The sequence below is a fragment of the Schistocerca serialis genome, chromosome 8, assembly GCF_023864345.2.
Source record: "Schistocerca serialis cubense isolate TAMUIC-IGC-003099 chromosome 8, iqSchSeri2.2, whole genome shotgun sequence".
NCBI classification, from domain to species: Eukaryota; Metazoa; Arthropoda; class Insecta; order Orthoptera; family Acrididae; genus Schistocerca; species Schistocerca serialis.
The window spans coordinates 297,549,153-297,566,965 of record NC_064645.1 but is presented as its reverse complement, the minus strand read 5'-3'; the positions used below and the strand labels follow the sequence as shown (position 1 = coordinate 297,566,965).

General features: G+C 38.3%; 1 protein-coding gene across 2 annotated transcripts in view; it reads left to right on the top strand.

The window, feature by feature from the left end:
- Nucleotides 1-17,813, top strand: part of LOC126416152 (kelch domain-containing protein 3) — a 110,699-nt gene that overhangs the window by 17,700 nt on the left and 75,186 nt on the right. For both annotated transcript variants that reach the window (XM_050083701.1, XM_050083702.1), the window contains exon 3: nt 5,324-5,494. In XM_050083701.1, the coding sequence (XP_049939658.1) occupies nt 5,324-5,494 (171 nt within the window). The remainder of the gene's footprint in view (nt 1-5,323; nt 5,495-17,813) is intronic.

The following is a 17,813-nucleotide window of genomic DNA, read 5'->3' as shown; positions in this document are numbered from 1 at the left end:
GAAAAATGAGTTCATTACGATACCTAAATGCAAAAAATCGTGGGGATATCCCGGCCATGCTTCCACGTCGACAGCCAAACCGAATATTCATGGCTCCAAGATCACGCTCTGCATTTGGTGGGACCAGCTCAGCACCTTGTACTATGTGGTGTTAAAAACAAGTGAAACATTCACAGGTGCTTGTTACTGAATGCAATTAATGTGTTTGAGCCGAGGATTAAAAGGCAAACGGCCGCAATACAGGGAGAGGCACGATAAAGTGGTTTTTGCAGCACGACAATGCTCAACCCCCACGTTGCAAAAAAGGTCAAAACATACTTGGAAACATTGAAATGGGAAGTCCTACCCCACGCGCTGTATTCTCCAGGCATTGCTCCCTCTATCACCTGTTCAGATCAATGGTGCATGGCCTGGCTGACCAACACTACCGATCTCATGAAGAAGTCACAAATTGGATCGATTCGTGGATCGCTTCAAAAGATGAACAAGTTTTTCGAAGCGGGATTCGTACACTGCCCAAAAGGTGGGAGAAAGTAGTGGCCAGCAATGGAAAACACTTTGAATGATACATGTGTAACCAGTTTGTTTCATTAAAGCCTCATATGTTGGGGAAAAAACAGCAGAAGCAAAGTTGTACACCTTTTAACTGCAGAAATTTTGTTACTCCATTATCCTGTTGATTAAGATGTAGATCAGACTATTCCAGCTCAAATGCCTGCTCGCAGGCAAGGGTGGGCCAATAGCTGATGTGTGCCAGGGCATACATGATCATACTCCACTAGGTGTGCACTGTGGGCAGCAGTCACCGAGCAGAACATGCATGCTCAGAACAGTTGCAATATGTTTGTCGGCTGGTTAATTTCAAAAATTAAAGCACAGTCCATAAATCTAACCAACTAGGGAAAAATGTAATGAATTAATCAGTTTGCCTTGTTTTGTTATTTATTAACAGGACATCTGAAAGCTTTGGTAAGGTGATTCACGCAGGGGCTATATTGACTATGGAAAGCTCAGTTCCTCTTATTAGTGTGGGTTGCTACATGAGGAGGAACATTGTTTGTTTATACCTCAAGGAAATTTGTTGACGGTTGCTGTTCATGTTGTGTATTAACAGTAACCTCAGACTTCTTGCAGACTGACTATGCAGTTATCTGTAACAAATACTATTTGAATAAGATGCAGAAATACCATGTTAGATCTTGATTAGATTTCAAATTGGTGCAAAGATTGGAAACTTCATTTATATGTTCAAAAATGTAAAATTGTGCATTTCACAAAATGCAGAAATATAGGGGCCCATGATTCCAATATCACTGGATCATAATTGGAATCAGTCAACCTATACAAATAACTGGGCATGAGCAAAGTGAAGACAGATGCTTGACACTTTGTGGGAGACAGGTTGGCAGTTTCAAATGTGCATTGTTCCGTGGCACTACCTGACGTCATTCGTTGCGAGATAAGCCAAAGATGCCAAGAGCTGCTCAACTTGATTTTCCATTTGCTCTTCATTTCAGACCCATGGAAGATTCCAGTCACTCCTGCCACATCTATATAAGTGGAAAACTGTACCAGACTGGCTGGTAGGTTTTACTCCTGCTGATAATGGTGTAGATCAGGGCCAGCCACAACCAAACTGCATGCATGCTGTCTGTGCAAGCCACAGGCATACCAAGGCCTGGCCTGTCACTCTGGTTTGCTTGGGTGTTTCTCAGAAGTATCTGCAATCACATGACTTTCATTTTGCATTGTGGTGCACTATTTTTCAGTCGGCAAAACTCTGATCTCAGCAGAATTGTGGTGTTAGTGCTGTTTACCCGTCACTATTTGTAGGTGGTATGAAGGATGTTCACAAGTCTAGCGGTTGTTCGTGCATAAAGAGGCATACTAGTATTGTATCATCACAGTTCTTTAAAATGAATGGGAATGACAGAAGAGAGGGATGAGAATTCTCAGTTCACCTAAGAGACAGGTACTGCTTATTTTCTGTGAAATGACATCACAGTACCACGCAGAGAGAATTTAAACCTTTAGATGACAATGAAAGAGCAAAAAACAAAACAGTCGACAGACAGGGTTCGTTGTTCTGTACATCAGGAAGTACTCTGTGTGAAATTTTCAGGCATGGAGCACTTGGGGAAATTGGTGGTATGAATAGTAAAATTTTTGAAGTCACACCCATTCTCGGTTACAACAGTTTCCAATGTAAATGAATGAAGAGTATGGAGACTTTGTATATTACTGCAAAGTACATTGGTTAAGTCAAGCAGCATGCCTGGAATGATTTTTCTATTTAAAATTTGCTGTTGTCAAATTTCTTAAGAAAATAGGAGTACAGGAACAAAAATTAGAACATCAGGAATGGATTGCAGACTTCGCATTTGAAGTGGACTTGACTTCACACTGCCCACAGTAAAACATTGCAAGGTAACTTCTTTCTGATTTGAAAGGGATGCACTTAAAAAGAAAATTGCATTGTCAAAGGGACACATTCTGACAAAGACAGTCCAGTTCCCTAAGGTCACTGGCATTTCAGAAGGTGTGAGGTGCGAAGAATTCATTATGGTCTCGCAAGAATTAAAAGGACAGTTTTACAAAGCTTTGGAAGACACTGTCAGTCTTATGTCTCTTTTTGTGCTGTTTTTGAGACCATTTGTCATTTCAGTTGAAAGTGCCCTGTGCATGTACAGACATAACTGATTGGCCTGCAAGGTAATTCCAGTTTCAATTACAAATCTTTTTACATTAAAACTGCCCAGGATGTCTACATTGCTTTCGTCAGGTAGATTTTCCAAGTCTCCATAATGGGGTTGCAAAAGTGCTACGATATGTTGATAAACGTATTTGTATGAAAGACTTTTTTGTTTCAATTATGAAACTAAATAAGTTGCAATTACATGGCAACTTGAGGCCGAAACTCTGTGAAATTGTCTACGTCTGTCCGTATGCTGACAATTTGAACCAGATAAAAATTACATTATGTCTTCAGTGCACCAAAAATAATTAATTAATTGTGAAAACTTGTTTTGTTTGTGGTCTATGTCATTGAGAAATACAAAATGAAGTTGCATGCAGTGTGACTGCTCTGTCACCTAAATGTGATGCATTTGCTGTTTTCCCCTCTTCCTTCTCCTCAATCTCAGACAGTGCGGCATGGCAGCGCGAGAAACGTGAAGCAAGCCTGAGTGCTTTAGCACTCAGCACGGACATGGGCCATGAGTCGAAAGCTACATCTACATTGATACTCTTCAAGCCACCGAATAGGGCATAGTGGAGGGTACCCTGTACCACTACTAGCCATTTCCTTTCCTGTTCCACTCGCAAATAGAGGATGGGGAAAAATGACTGTTTATATGCTTTCATATGAGCCCTAATTTCTTGAATCTTATCTTCGTGGTCCTCATGCGCAATTTATGTTGGCAGCGATAGAATCATTCAGCAGTCAGCTACAAAAGCTGGTTTTCTAAATTTTCTCAACAGTGTTTTTCGAATAGAACATCACCCACCCTCAGGGACTCCCATTTGAATGCCCGAAGCATCTCCGTAGAACGTACATGTCGTTCGAACTTACTGGTAACAAATCTAGCAGCCTGCCTCTGAATTGCTTCAATGTCTTCCTTCAGTCTGACCTGGTACGGGTCCCAAACACTCAAGCAGTAATCAAGAATAGGTTGAACCAGTGTCCTATATGCAGTCTCCTTTATAGGTGAACCACTCTTTCCCAAAATTCTCCAAATAAACCGAAGTCAACCATTCACTTTCCCTACCAAGGTTCTCACATGCTCATTCCATTTGATATTGCTTTGCAACATTACGCCCAGATATATAAACAAATTGACTGTGTCAATCAGGACATTAGTAATACTGTAACTGAACATAATACGTTTGTTCTTCCTACTCATCTGCATTAACTTGTGTTTTGCCACATATGGAGCTAGTTGCCATTCATTCCACCAGTTAGAAATTTTGTCTGTCATCTTGTGTCTTTCTACAGTCACTCAACTTCAATGCCTTACAGTTCATCACAGCATCATCAGCAAACAATTGCAGATTGCTACCCACCCTTCTGCCAAATCAGGTATGTATATAGAAAATATAGAAAACAACAACAGTCCTATCACACTTCCCTGGGGCACTCCTGATGATACCCTTATCCCTGATGAACATTCGCCATGGAGGACAACATCCTGGGTTCTTTACTTAAGGCATCTTCAATCCATTAACATTTCTGTAAACTTATCCCATATGTCGATCGGTTTGGGGGGAGGGGACCAAACAGCGAGGTCATCGGTCCCATCAGATGAGGGAAGGGTGGGGAAGGAACCATCCCGGGATTTGGCTGAAGTGATTTAGGGAAATCACAGAAAACCTAAATCAGGATGGCTTGGTTAGGGTTTGAACAGTCATCCTCCCAAATGTGAGTCCATTGTGCTAACCACTGCACCACTTCACTCAGTTGCCTGTTGCCCTTCATCCGTAGTTTACAGTGTATCACATGGGAAAAGGGCAAGCTGATTTCGCTCAAGCAATGCTGTGTAAAACTTGCTGATTTGTGGACATAAACTTCTTAGTCTCAAGAAAGTTTTCAAAGTGCTAGCCACCCTCGGAGTAGGCAAGTGTTGAAAGTCTGATTTTATTTGAAAGTATCGCAGCTTGAAAATGGAGCAGATTTTATTCAACTGTAAACAGTGATAGTTAGAAATTTTTTCAGTATTATCTTGTTCCTGTGAGAAAATGTTGATATTGATTTCACCGAGTATGCCATGAAGATAGATCGTGGCTATTTTGCATTTGAGGAATTGTGGTGGTCCAGACATGTCCACACATTCTTAGAATAAATAATGAGCCACATCCAGCCTCTCTCCCCTTTTGTACAGTGTTACACCTGAAAGCAAGCAACACTGCATACACTGGTCTGTTATATTCTGCTCCACAGCAAGATCGTCATTAAGTAAAAAAATGGCAGCGTTTAACACTCATAATAATTTACTGTATAGATTCTGTAACATTATGAAATTACAAGTATAAGATTATCTGTTGAGGTCAAAGAGGTGATGCATTCTCAGCATGTGTATCATTGCATATGGCCTCCCATATGTTAAAAAAGACTTTCTAAATTCTTTTAACATTCATGTGCAGACCAGATTCGGCTTTATCTCATTTTAATTTCAGGGTACACTTTTTAGGCTTGTGAATTTTTTTGTTATTTGAGCTTTCATTTTTGTCTTGCTTGCTTAGGAACCTCCATTATGTAGTCATAAATGAAACTGCACTTGTTTACAGATGTATTAAATTTCCTTTAATTTGACTTTATATTTTGTAGGTAACTACAGGTGGCACGCTTTACCTACACCAGAATACAATGATGTGACAAAAATCACTGTCCCATATCAGAGGTATGGACACACAGCTGTTGAACATGAGCAGAAGATTTACATATGGGGTGGACGTAATGATGAAGCTGCGTGCAACAGATTATTCTGTTTTAATCCAGGTAATCTACTCTTAGCTTCAGGACACGGTGGTTAAATGTAAACTGGATAATAAAATTTCATGCACTCAGCAACTATTCATCCTATCTTAATGTAAAACTAAATATTTGTGAAAAATTGCAACACTCAAAGGTACTGACTTCAATTAATTCAAATAAACTGGATATTTAGAACAATATGCCAGCATAAATGATAAAGATTATGTACCTGTTGTGCATATAAAGGCCGAGCAGCACTTATCTTACTGGAAAGATTAGTGTTGTCAAAATTGGACTGTGAAGAGCAGACTGACAGACCTTGAAATGTGAAAGCAAGTGTATGAATGTCAAAGGACTCAACATATGCATGTGAGTTTGAATAAGACAGAGGATGAGTGTATAATACTGTAACATTTTGGCTCATTTTGGTCATGCTTTTGCAGAAGTGGTATATGCATAGAAACAGTGGATAGAAGAGGATCATTAGCAGTAATGAGCTGGTGCTGGATAGTACAAGTGATCACATAACATGGTGACTCACATCTTCTTTGCAGGAACTTTAACTGGTTGTACAGCTTTTTCCATGGTGTCTTAATGATGGAACACTGCACTAAATGTGAAACTGTCTGTTTAAACAGTTAATCACTGTCTGCTGTGGGCAGGAATGGTGACACACATGCTGCTTTTGTTGTCCAAACCCACAAATACTTCAAACAGCAGATGTGTGAGACATCTGTAAAGAATGACGTGTACTGCTAATTCCCCATCCTCCAGGGTCACTTAAGTTCTCACCCATCGAAAATGTCAGAGATGTTTGCATGGCTGCTTGTTCATCATTCATCTACCTGTTACTGATTATTTTATGTACCCAAATACAAACTGTTTTTCAGGGAGAATCCATTGAAACATAAGCAGGCACTCTTTGACTGCATACCACCAATTTAGTTGCCCTGTTTGCACACCATATGGTTTTCTGTGAGTCATAAATCGTGCATTTATGTAATCATAATCACATACATGCTGCAATGTGTCTGTGAGGATTATTTCAAAATTGATATCTTCCATTTATTTTCGTACAACATACAATAGACATGGAAATCACAATAACTCAGTTAAACAGAACAAGATTTCAGCTGCATAATGTCATCATTCCCCATGGTCACAATAGTTTTTATCCACTTTTGCCAACAATGAATAAGATCCTGTACGCTATTCTCATGAAAACTTGAACAATCTGTCTTACAGTTTTGACAACAGCATATCCCAGCAAATTTACAGTCAAGTGTTCCCCCACTACCCACCACCACTGTCACTCCCTTCCTCGTGTAAGTATTTGCGGGACTCATTTCGCACAATACATTTTGTGAGTACCTAACAATAACGTCTTTCCTAAGGCATTATAGCCAACATTCAGCTGTGCACACAATTGCTAAAACATAATCTGGTGATTATCACTTAAGAGTTGATTCAGACCCTGTTCATTATGTGTAATGTCAGGTGAACAGTCGTCTGAGCTGTGGGACCCCTTTTCACTGCTGATGGAACACAGTACACAATATATAATATCACATCTCTACAGTGAGGTGCTTGGCTAAGGGTAAGTCCCATTGTACCAGTTATTAGGGTTTCTTCCTGTTTCATTCATGTACGGAGCATGGGAAGAGTGATTGATTGACTGCCTCTCTGCGTGCAGTAATTATTCTAATCTTGTCCTCACAACCCCTATGTGAGCGATACTTAGGGTTGTATTGTATTCCTAGAGTAATCATTTAAAGCTGGTTCTTGAAGCTTTATTAATAGACTTTCTGGGGATAGTTTATGTCTATCTTCAGGAGTCTTCAAGTCCAGTTCCTTCAGTATCTCTGTGACACACTCCCACAGATTAAACTAACCCCTGACCATTTTTGATGCCCTTCTCTATATATGTTAAATATCCCCCGTTTGTCCTATCTGGTACAGCTCCCACACACTTGAGCAATATTTTAGAACTGGTCACACGAATGATTTGTAAGCAATTTCCTTTGTAGATTGATTGTACTTCCCCCATATTCTACCAATAAACTGAAGTTTACGACATGCTGTGCCCACAACTGAACCTATGTGATCATTCCATTTCATTGCAATAAATAGTAAATAAAATATAAATATAGAAAGGGCAGCTAATAAAATTTTCACTGACATTAATAAGTGGATCATATCCAATTCACTGTCATTAAACTTTTCAAAGACTCACTATATGCAGTTCAGAACTTCCAAGAAATTTCCTTCTGGTGTGTGTATAAAATATGACGACATGGAAATAGGAGAAATTGAGAGTGTAAAATTCCTGGGATTACAATTTGATAATAAATTCAGTTGGGAGCAACATACTAATGAACTGCTAAAGCACCTAAACAAGTCTGTTTTTGCAATGCGAATGGTGTCAGACATAGGAGATATAAATATAAAAAAAACTGGCATATTTTGCTTATTTTCACTCCATTACGTCATATGGTATCATATTTTGGGGTAACTCCACAAACAGAGAGAAAATTTTTAGAGTACAGAAGCGTATAATAAGAGTAAAGAGTAGTGTAAATCCAAAAACATCATGTTGAAACCTATTCAAAGAATTGGGCATATTAACCACAGCTTCTCAGTGTATTTATTCCTTAATGAAGTTTGTTGTAAATAATACATATCTTTTTCCAACTAACTGCTTGGTACACATTATCAATACTAGGAATAAGAACAATGTACATAAAGATTTAAAATCACTTACTCTTGCCCAGAAAGGAGTCCAGTATTTGGCAATTCATATTTTCAGTAAGTTACCAGCAACTATTAAGAGTTTAGTTTCATACAAGGCACAATTTAAACATAATTTAAAAGAATTTTTGGTGGCAAACTCTTTCTATTCCATCCATGAGTTTCTCAACAAGTGCAGTAGACCATTTTAATGAAAATTTATTATACTTTAATTTTTGACAATACTTGGTTGTAATAGCCAAGAAACTAGCAAATGTCTGAAAGATGGATTTCATGAAAGTAGATGTAAGTATTAAACCTATAAATATTAGAAGTTTAAATTTAATTCATGTACATAATTTTACTGTTTATTGACTGAGGATCATTAAAATTAATGAAACTCAAGTTTTTCTAATTACATTTTTGTAATGTGTTTATCTGACATGTTCCACACCCAGGAGGATTCCCTCTTTTATGGGTCTATGGAATGAATAATTAATCTAATCATATCCCTACAAAGTGTTACACCCAGGTGTTTGTATGAGTTGGCTGATTCCAGCATTGACTCATTGATATTATAGTCAGAGGATATAATTTTTTCATTTTGTGAAGTGCAGAATTTTAAATTTCTGGGCACTTAGAGCAAGTGGCCAATCTCTGCACCACGTTGAAATTTTATCAGCTTCTGACTGAATGCAGCCTCTTTCAGAGAGTACTTCATTATAGACAACTGCATATCTGCCAAAAGCCTGAATTTATTATTAATATTGTATGCAAGGTCATTGATATACAATGTGAACAGCAAGGGTCCCAACACACTTCCCTGGGGCACACCCGAAGTTACATCTACAGCTGATGATGACTCCATCCAAGATACCATGCTGTGTCCTCCTTACAAAAGAAGTCCTCAATCCAGTCACAAGATTCATTTGAGACCTCATATGATTGTACTTTTGACAATATGTGTAGGTGCAGTACTGAGTCAAATGCTTTTGGGAAATCAAGAAATATTGCATTACCTGGTTGCCTTGATCCAAAGCTTTCAGTATGTCATGTGAGAAAAGTGCAAATTGGGTTTCACATAATCGATGTTTTTGAAATCCATGCTGGGGTTGGCATTGAGGAGGCCATTCTGTTCAAGTTATCTCATTATGTTTGAGGTCAGAGTATGTTCTAAAATCTGCAACAAATCGATGTCAAGGATATTGGACAGTAGTTTGGTGGATCACCTCTGCTACCCTTCTTGTAGGTGGCTGTGACCTGTGGCTTTTCCAAGAACTAGCAAGATTTTTTGTTCAAGGGATCTATGAGAGATTGTAGTTAGAAGAGGGGCTAACACAGCTGCAAATTCAGTATAGAATCTGGCAGGGATTCTATCAGGCCCTGGAGCTTTGTTCAATTTTAACAACTTCAGCTGTTTCTCAACACCACTGACACTAATACATATTTCATTCATCTTTTCAGTGGTACGAGGATCAAATTGGGGCTTTGTAATGGAAAATTTGAAAACATATTTTAGCATTTCAGCATTTGCTTTGCTACCCTCAATTTCACTTCCGGTCTCATTCACTAGGGACTGGCCACTAACAGCCTTTACATATGACCAGAATTTCTGTGGGTTCTGTGAAAGATCACTTGACAACATTCTGCTACAGTAGTCATTGAAGACATCACACAGTGCCCTCTTCACAGCCAAATGTGTTTCATTCAGCATATCTCTATCTATTGCCCTACATTTTGTTTTATGCCTATTATGTAGTAATCTCTGTTTTTTTTAGAAGTTTCTTTACAGTGACTGTATACCATTGATGTTCCCTCCCATTGTAAACTGTACATATCCATCCAGTGCATGGTTGATTATTCTTTTTAACTTGAGCCAGAGTTCCTCTACATGCTCCTTCCCTGTGCTAAATGTTTCAAGTTCCTAATTGAGATACAATTTTTTTATCTAGGTTACTGAACATCTAAATCTTTCTGCTTGTGTTAATTGTCTTTTGCACTTTGGTAATCATTGCTTTCACAACTACATCATGGTCACTGATACCAGTTTTGATGTGATCAAATAGGTCAGGTCCATGTGTTGCCTTAGATCCAATATATTTCCATCATGAGTAGGGTGCTATATGTCTGTTATAGGTAGTTTTCTGAGAAGGCGTTTTGTAAAGTTCCTGCGAATTACTATGGATAGAGGTTATACTCAACAGTCGTACCAAAATAATAATTGGCTCTTTCCACCAACCCCCAACTCAGATGATATATTAGCTGAACGGTTCAAAGAAAACTTGAATGTCATTACAAATAAATACCCCACTCATACAGTTATAATTGGTGGAGACTTCAATCTACCCTCGATTTGTTGGCGAAAATACATGTTCAAAGCTGGTGGTAGACAGAAAACATCTTCCAAAATTGTACTAAATGCTTTCTCTGAGAATTACTTTTAACAATTAGTTCATGAGCCCAGAATCGTAAATGGTTACGAAAACATCCTTGACCTCTTAGCCACAAATAATCCTGATTGTGTAAAGAGCGTCAAGACGCATACAGGGATTAGTGAACACAAGGTCATTGTAGTGAGGCTCAAAACCATATCAACCAAAACCACTATAAATAAACACAAAATATATCTCCTTAAAACAGCAGATAAAAATTTGCTTGATGCCTTCCTGAGAGTGAGTCTCCATTCCTTCCAAGCTAATTATGTAAGTGTAGACTGGATATGGCTCAAATTCAAAGATACAGTATCGAGAGCAGTAGATAGATTCAAACCGCATAAGTTAATAAGAGACGGGACTGATCCACCATGGTACACAAAACACGTCAGCACACTGTTGCAGGAGCAACAAAAAAAACATGCCAAATTCAGAAGAATGCAAAATCCCCAAGACTGGCTAAGTTTCACGGAAGCTCAAAATTTATTGCGGATGTCAATGTGAGATGCTTTTAATAGTTTCCCCAATGAAATATTGCCTCAAAATATGGTAGAAAACCCAAAGAGATTCTGGTTGTATGTAAAGTACACCAGTGGCAAAAAACATTCAATACCTTCACTGCGCGATAATGATAGAAATGTTACCGATGATGGTGCCACGAAAGTGGAGTTACTAAATACAGTTTCCCGTAATTACTTCGCGAAAGAAGACGAAGTAAATATTCCAGAATTCAAAACCAGAACAGCTGTTAGCATAAGTGACATAAAATTAGATATCTTAGGTGTTGCGAAACAACTCAAATCACTTAAGAAAGGCAAGTCTTCCGGTCCAGATGGTATACCAGCCAGGTCCCTTTCAGAGTATAGAGACACAATAGCGCCTTTCTTAGCAATCATATACAATCGCTCACCTGACGAAAGGTCTGTTCCTAAAGACTGGAAAGTAGCACAAGTCACACCAATATTCGAGAAAGGAAATAGGAGTAACCCATTGAATTACAGACCCATATAACTGATCTCAATTTGCAGTAGGATTTTGGAGCATATACTGTACTCAAACATTGTGAATCACCTTGACGAAAATGACTTATTGATACATAACCAACACGGATTCAGAAAATATCATTCTTGTGCAACACAGCTAGCTCTTTATTCCCATGAAGTAATGAGTGCTGTCGACAAGGGATCTCACATCGATTCCATATTCCTATATTTCCAGAAGGCTTTTGATACTGTTCCTCACAAGTGACTATTAATCAAATTGCATGCATATGGAGTATCGTCTCAGTTGTGTAACAGGATTCATGATTTCCACCGAGAGAGGTCACAGTTTGTAGTGATAGACGGTAAATCATTGAGTAGAACAGAAGTGATATATGGTATTCCGCAAGGTAGTGTCGTAGGCCCTCTGCTGTTCCTGATTTACATAAATGATCTAGGTGATAATCTGAGCAGCCCCCTTAGATTGTTTACGGATGACACTGTAATTTACCATCTAGTAAAATCATCAAATGATCAATTCCAATCACAAAATGATTTAGAGAGAATTTCTGTATGGTGCGAAAAGTGGCAATTGGCACTAAACAAAGAAAAGTACGAGGTCATCCACATAGGTACTAAAAGAAATCTGATAAATTTTGGGTATACGATGAATTGCACAAATCTAATGGCTGTCAATTCGACTAAATACCTAGGAATTACAATCACGAGCAACTTAAATTGGAAAGACCACATAGATAATATTGTGAGGAAGGCTTTGTTGGCAGAACACTTAGAAGATGCGACAAACCCACTAAAGAGACAGCCTATTACACTTGTCCGTCCTGTGCTGGAATACTGCTGCACGTTGTGGGATCCTTGCCAGGTAGGATTGACGGAGGACATCGAGGGAGTGCAAAGAAGGGCATCTTGTTTTCTGTTATCACGCAATAGGTGTGAGAGTGTCACTGATATGATACGCGAATTGGGGTGGCAGTCCCTGAAACAAAGGCACTTTTCTTTGCAGTGAGATCTGTTTACGAAATTTCAATTGCCAACTTTCTCTTCCGATTGCGAAAGTATTTTGTTGACACCCACCTACATAAGGAGAAATGATCATCATAATAAAATAAGAGAAATCAGAGCTCGAACGGAAAGATTTAGGTGTTCCTTTTCCCCATGCGCCATTTGAGAGAGGAATGGTAGAGAAGTAGTATGAAAATGGTTCGATGAACCCTCTGGCCGATGCTTAAGTGTGAATTGCAGAGTAACTAAGTAGATGTAGATGTCGTCGTGTCACACCCTCCACTAACAAAACTCTTAATTTTCCCGGTTCACTTTTGGATGGTTAAAGTCTTCGTCAATGATTACAATATGACTGGGATAGATAGGTACAAGTGCATTGATGTTTTCTCCGAAGTTTTTGGTTACATCAGGCGATGAGTATGGTGGGCGATAGAGGAATCCAATTATCATTTTATGCCCACCAATGATACTGAGTCTTGCCCAGTCACACATGCAGCTTCAGTTCCTATCTCAGTGGATTTGAGTTCATTATCTACTGTCATCTCCATTTCCCACTTGCCTATCCTTGTGATACACACATAAATTTTACCCAAAAATCTCTTTACTACAAATTTCAAATTTCAACCAGCTTTCTTTACCTAGTATTATGTGAGTTTCACTGCTTTTCACAAGCATTTAAAACTCTGACATTTGGTTGTGTATGCTTTGGCAGTTTACCGTTAGGATTTTAATACTCTCAACCGTTCGAGGCATTTTTTTCGATCTTACACTGATACTTCTGGGTTTCTTACAGCTGTCATTTCCTGGATTGGATTGAGGGTAGCCTAATCTAAAAAAACCCTTGTGTGCATCCCACACACAGTCAGCTACCTGAGTAGCAGCCTTTGATGTGTAGTTCACACCTGACCTGCCTATTTAGGGCAACCCTACAGTTCTCAACCCTGTGGCACAAATACAGGAAGTCACAGCCTAGCTTGTCACAGAACCTTCAAAGTATCTGATTCAGTCAATCCACTCAACTCAGAACCAAAGGACCACAACCAGTTCTGGGGACAATGCTGCAAACTGTGAGCTTTGTTTAAACTCCATGTGCAAGGCTGGTCTTCTCAACCTTCTCTGCCAGTCCCAGGAATAACCCAAGAATGATCTCAAAGCCCAGATGACAGGCATCATTTGTTCCAACATATACCATTGTCTGCAGTTGGTTGCACTCTGTTTCTTGAGTGGCTGCTGGAATAGCCCCTTCAACATGTTGAATGAGGCCCTGAGGCATACACACTGAGTGCACCTGATGTCCTCTCGTGCCCCTTACTGCCATTTCCCTAAGGGCTACAATCATCCACCATATGTATGAACTGCCAACAATTAATAGACCCCTATTCTTTTGCTTTTGCCACCGTCTGACACCAGACCAAACAGTTTTTCCTAAAACAGGTGAAGTGAGACCCACTGTCTCCGTTCCATTTTCAGTGAAAGACAGCACCTCAAACTTGTTGGTTAGGGGGATTGGTACAACAGCCTTAGTCCTCTCTGGTCCTGGTCCACCCTGTACACAGTGCCTAGCTATACCATTGACATGCCACTTGCAGTCAATCAAGTAGAGGGGTAATGACAGATCTTGTACTTTCTGCAGAGGAGACAGAATCTACAGGAGAGGATTATACTTGAGGTACCTCTGGTACAGGTATCACAGGTACACAATTCTCAGGAGCCCTTCCAACACACCAATTTGCAGCAGCCGCCAATTGTTTGACAGTAGTCAGGGCAATTTCAAGCTGCGTACGAATGCCAACCAATTCAATCCATGTTCGAGAACAGCATTCACAGTGGGGCTCTATGTTGGCTAGTGCAGTATATTACAAAGCAGTGAACAAAGAACCTTAAATTAAGCTCATTGATTATCATTCAATCTGTTGAGCTAAGAAGTTGCTAATTCCCTGTAAGAAATGAAATAAATACACAAAACGAGATACCTATAAAGGCAACACAAAAACGTGTGGTAAAAATTGGTAGTTTCCTAAAACGTTTTGAGATTAATTATAGTTGTTAGCAAACTGAAAAACAGGGTTAATTTATGGTAAATGCAGATAATATATATTGGGTTACTCCTTTTTTAAGGGAAAACTAGATGTAACATAATATGTTTGTTAGAAAATCTGCTACAGTAGCTAGATCACAAATGCCGATTGGCTACAAATTGCATGTAGATTAAACAAAGGACAATGGTAGCTTCAGGAAATTCTCAGAAATGTACTTTTATTTGTATTGATGTACAATGAAATTCAGGGGTAATGTATTCTTTGACTGAACTGTAAACCACAAACGCTGATTTGCTACAAAATAACTTTTGTATCCAAAACACTTGTACCGGTAATTTGTGAAAACACAGTTTCGGAAGTGTCCAAAAATTCTCAAAATAACCTGTTTCTCATGGAATTGTACAGTGAAATTGGAGAACAATTGTTTTGAATGAGGATAGGCCTACTGTTCCCAAAATTTTAAAAAAGCACAATTTCGTTTAAGTTGGAAATTTCACAGTATATCACAAAACAAATGGGTATTGATACAATCAATGAAAGATTATTCGGAAACAATGTGAACAGTAAAAATATGTGAACCTAGAACTTTAAATTGGCAACCGATCTCGTACACATGGTCTCACACAAGGGAAAATTTCAAAGTCAGCTTTTGTATATAAATAAATGTGCATATTGCACAGGTTTTTCACTTAGCTACATTAGTGTGCCAAACAAGAACATTGCATTGTGAGTTTGTCTTGATCAAAATCACTAAAATGTGCAGCACCAACAAAACTCGTCTTCTGCCTGTTGCAGCTAACAATGCTGACATATACTGTATCATCCCAGTACATCCTTGTCAAGTGTGATAGATTTTGGTTGTTTCTGTGTGAACCATTTGTCCAACAGTGAGAAATTCATGATGCTTCTGTTTCATATGCATCTCAGTGTCAGACACAGTTTTGGAACACTCCTCTGTTGCTGATGTATGTCAGAAGAAAATGGAACCAACAAGACATCACCAAGAAGATCCAAAACTTAGTACTTCAACATAATCTGGTTCTGACACTCAAAGTAAATGTAAAAAGAATAGCAGGCATTAGTTTCAGAATGATACTCATAATTTATGGTAAAAAATTGTGTGGTATAAAGTTAATTTAAGCCTTTGCATTTTTCTTGCTGTTGCAGTTTTTGCAAATATTAGTGTATTTTGTTGAATTTGTCATGTCACTCAAAGAATTTTATGACTTGTTGGTGGTTGTCAGTTTGCTTATCGTCGGTGAAGAAACAATACCGCATAAGTAGCAAAATAAGAATTTTATATGAGGGACAAAAAACTGTCTAAAATGCCTAATACATTTCACAGTGGTACTAAATTTGCATCGTAGCACTACAAGGAAATATTTGATCAAATGAAAATGTGAAACAAAGAAAAACACACTTTTACAAAGCTTAACTACAGTACATACACGGAATCGTCTCTGTATTTATGCCGTGATCTGTTACTTACGTGGTATTTGTTTGTCAGTCTCCCGGCATGACTTGATACATTTACGTTGGTATTTGGTGCTGAGAAAATTAGTAAGAACACGTTTTGGGGCATTAATCGGTTTTTTTTTTTTTGTATGATTTCATAGCAGCACCAACAAAACTCGTCTTCTGCCTGTTGCAGCTAACAATGCTGACATATACTGTATCATCCCAGTACATCCTTGTCAAGTGTGATAGATTTTGGTTGTTTCTGTGTGAACCATTTGTCCAACAGTGAGAAATTCATGATGCTTCTGTTTCATATGCATCTCAGTGTCAGACACAGTTTTGGAACACTCCTCTGTTGCTGATGTATGTCAGAAGAAAATGGAACCAACAAGACATCACCAAGAAGATCCAAAACTTAGTACTTCAACATAATCTGGTTCTGACACTCAAAGTAAATGTAAAAAGAATAGCAGGCATTAGTTTCAGAATGATACTCATAATTTATGGTAAAAAATTGTGTGGTATAAAGTTAATTTAAGCCTTTGCATTTTTCTTGCTGTTGCAGTTTTTGCAAATATTAGTGTATTTTGTTGAATTTGTCATGTCACTCAAAGAATTTTATGACTTGTTGGTGGTTGTCAGTTTGCTTATCGTCGGTGAAGAAACAATACCGCATAAGTAGCAAAATAAGAATTTTATATGAGGGACAAAAAACTGTCTAAAATGCCTAATACATTTCACAGTGGTACTAAATTTGCATCGTAGCACTACAAGGAAATATTTGATCAAATGAAAATGTGAAACAAAGAAAAACACACTTTTACAAAGCTTAACTACAGTACATACACGGAATCGTCTCTGTATTTATGCCGTGATCTGTTACTTACGTGGTATTTGTTTGTCAGTCTCCCGGCATGACTTGATACATTTACGTTGGTATTTGGTGCTGAGAAAATTAGTAAGAACACGTTTTGGGGCATTAATCGGTTTTTTTTTTTTGTATGATTTCATAGAAACATTTTAAATAAATATACTGTTCACGTAGTTCCAATAATGTCTGCACATTTCTTCAAGAAAAATCCTAAACATCACTCAAAGCAGCAACAGAGAATTATGCTGCACTGATACTCATCACATACTTTCCTCCACAATAATTTTAATTCATAAGGAATGTTGTCATAATAACTATGACAATCTTTAGGAAGAACAGATTTAAGTTGTTGTAAATGATCCCATTTGGATTTCTTGATTTTCAGTCTTTCATTGTATCTCCAAGAATTTTCCTCGGGTGCCTCGGTAATTCTTGCCACACCTTGTCAAAAGAGCACTTGTAGTAAATAATACCATTTGGATGGTACTGTAGCACCCTCAGATTGGTAACTGTAGGCCCTTTTTAACAGCTCTTCCAGGCGTAATTTAGTCGTACAGCCACAAACTTTTCTCTGTGTAGTTGATGAAAAAGGAATAATCTAGGTTATGGACTTTGTATGGCTCTGGCTTTTTTTCTTGCTTCTTTAGATTCATAGCGTATTGGCTAAGAAGTGTAACTTCATGTCCTTTAAGCTTGCACTCAATGGAACTGTGAACTGAGTCATGTTCCATGTGAGTATGACCTTTCTTCAAAAACTTTTGTGTAATCAATACTCCAGTATCAATTGCTAATCTTAAAAGAGCATTTGATAAT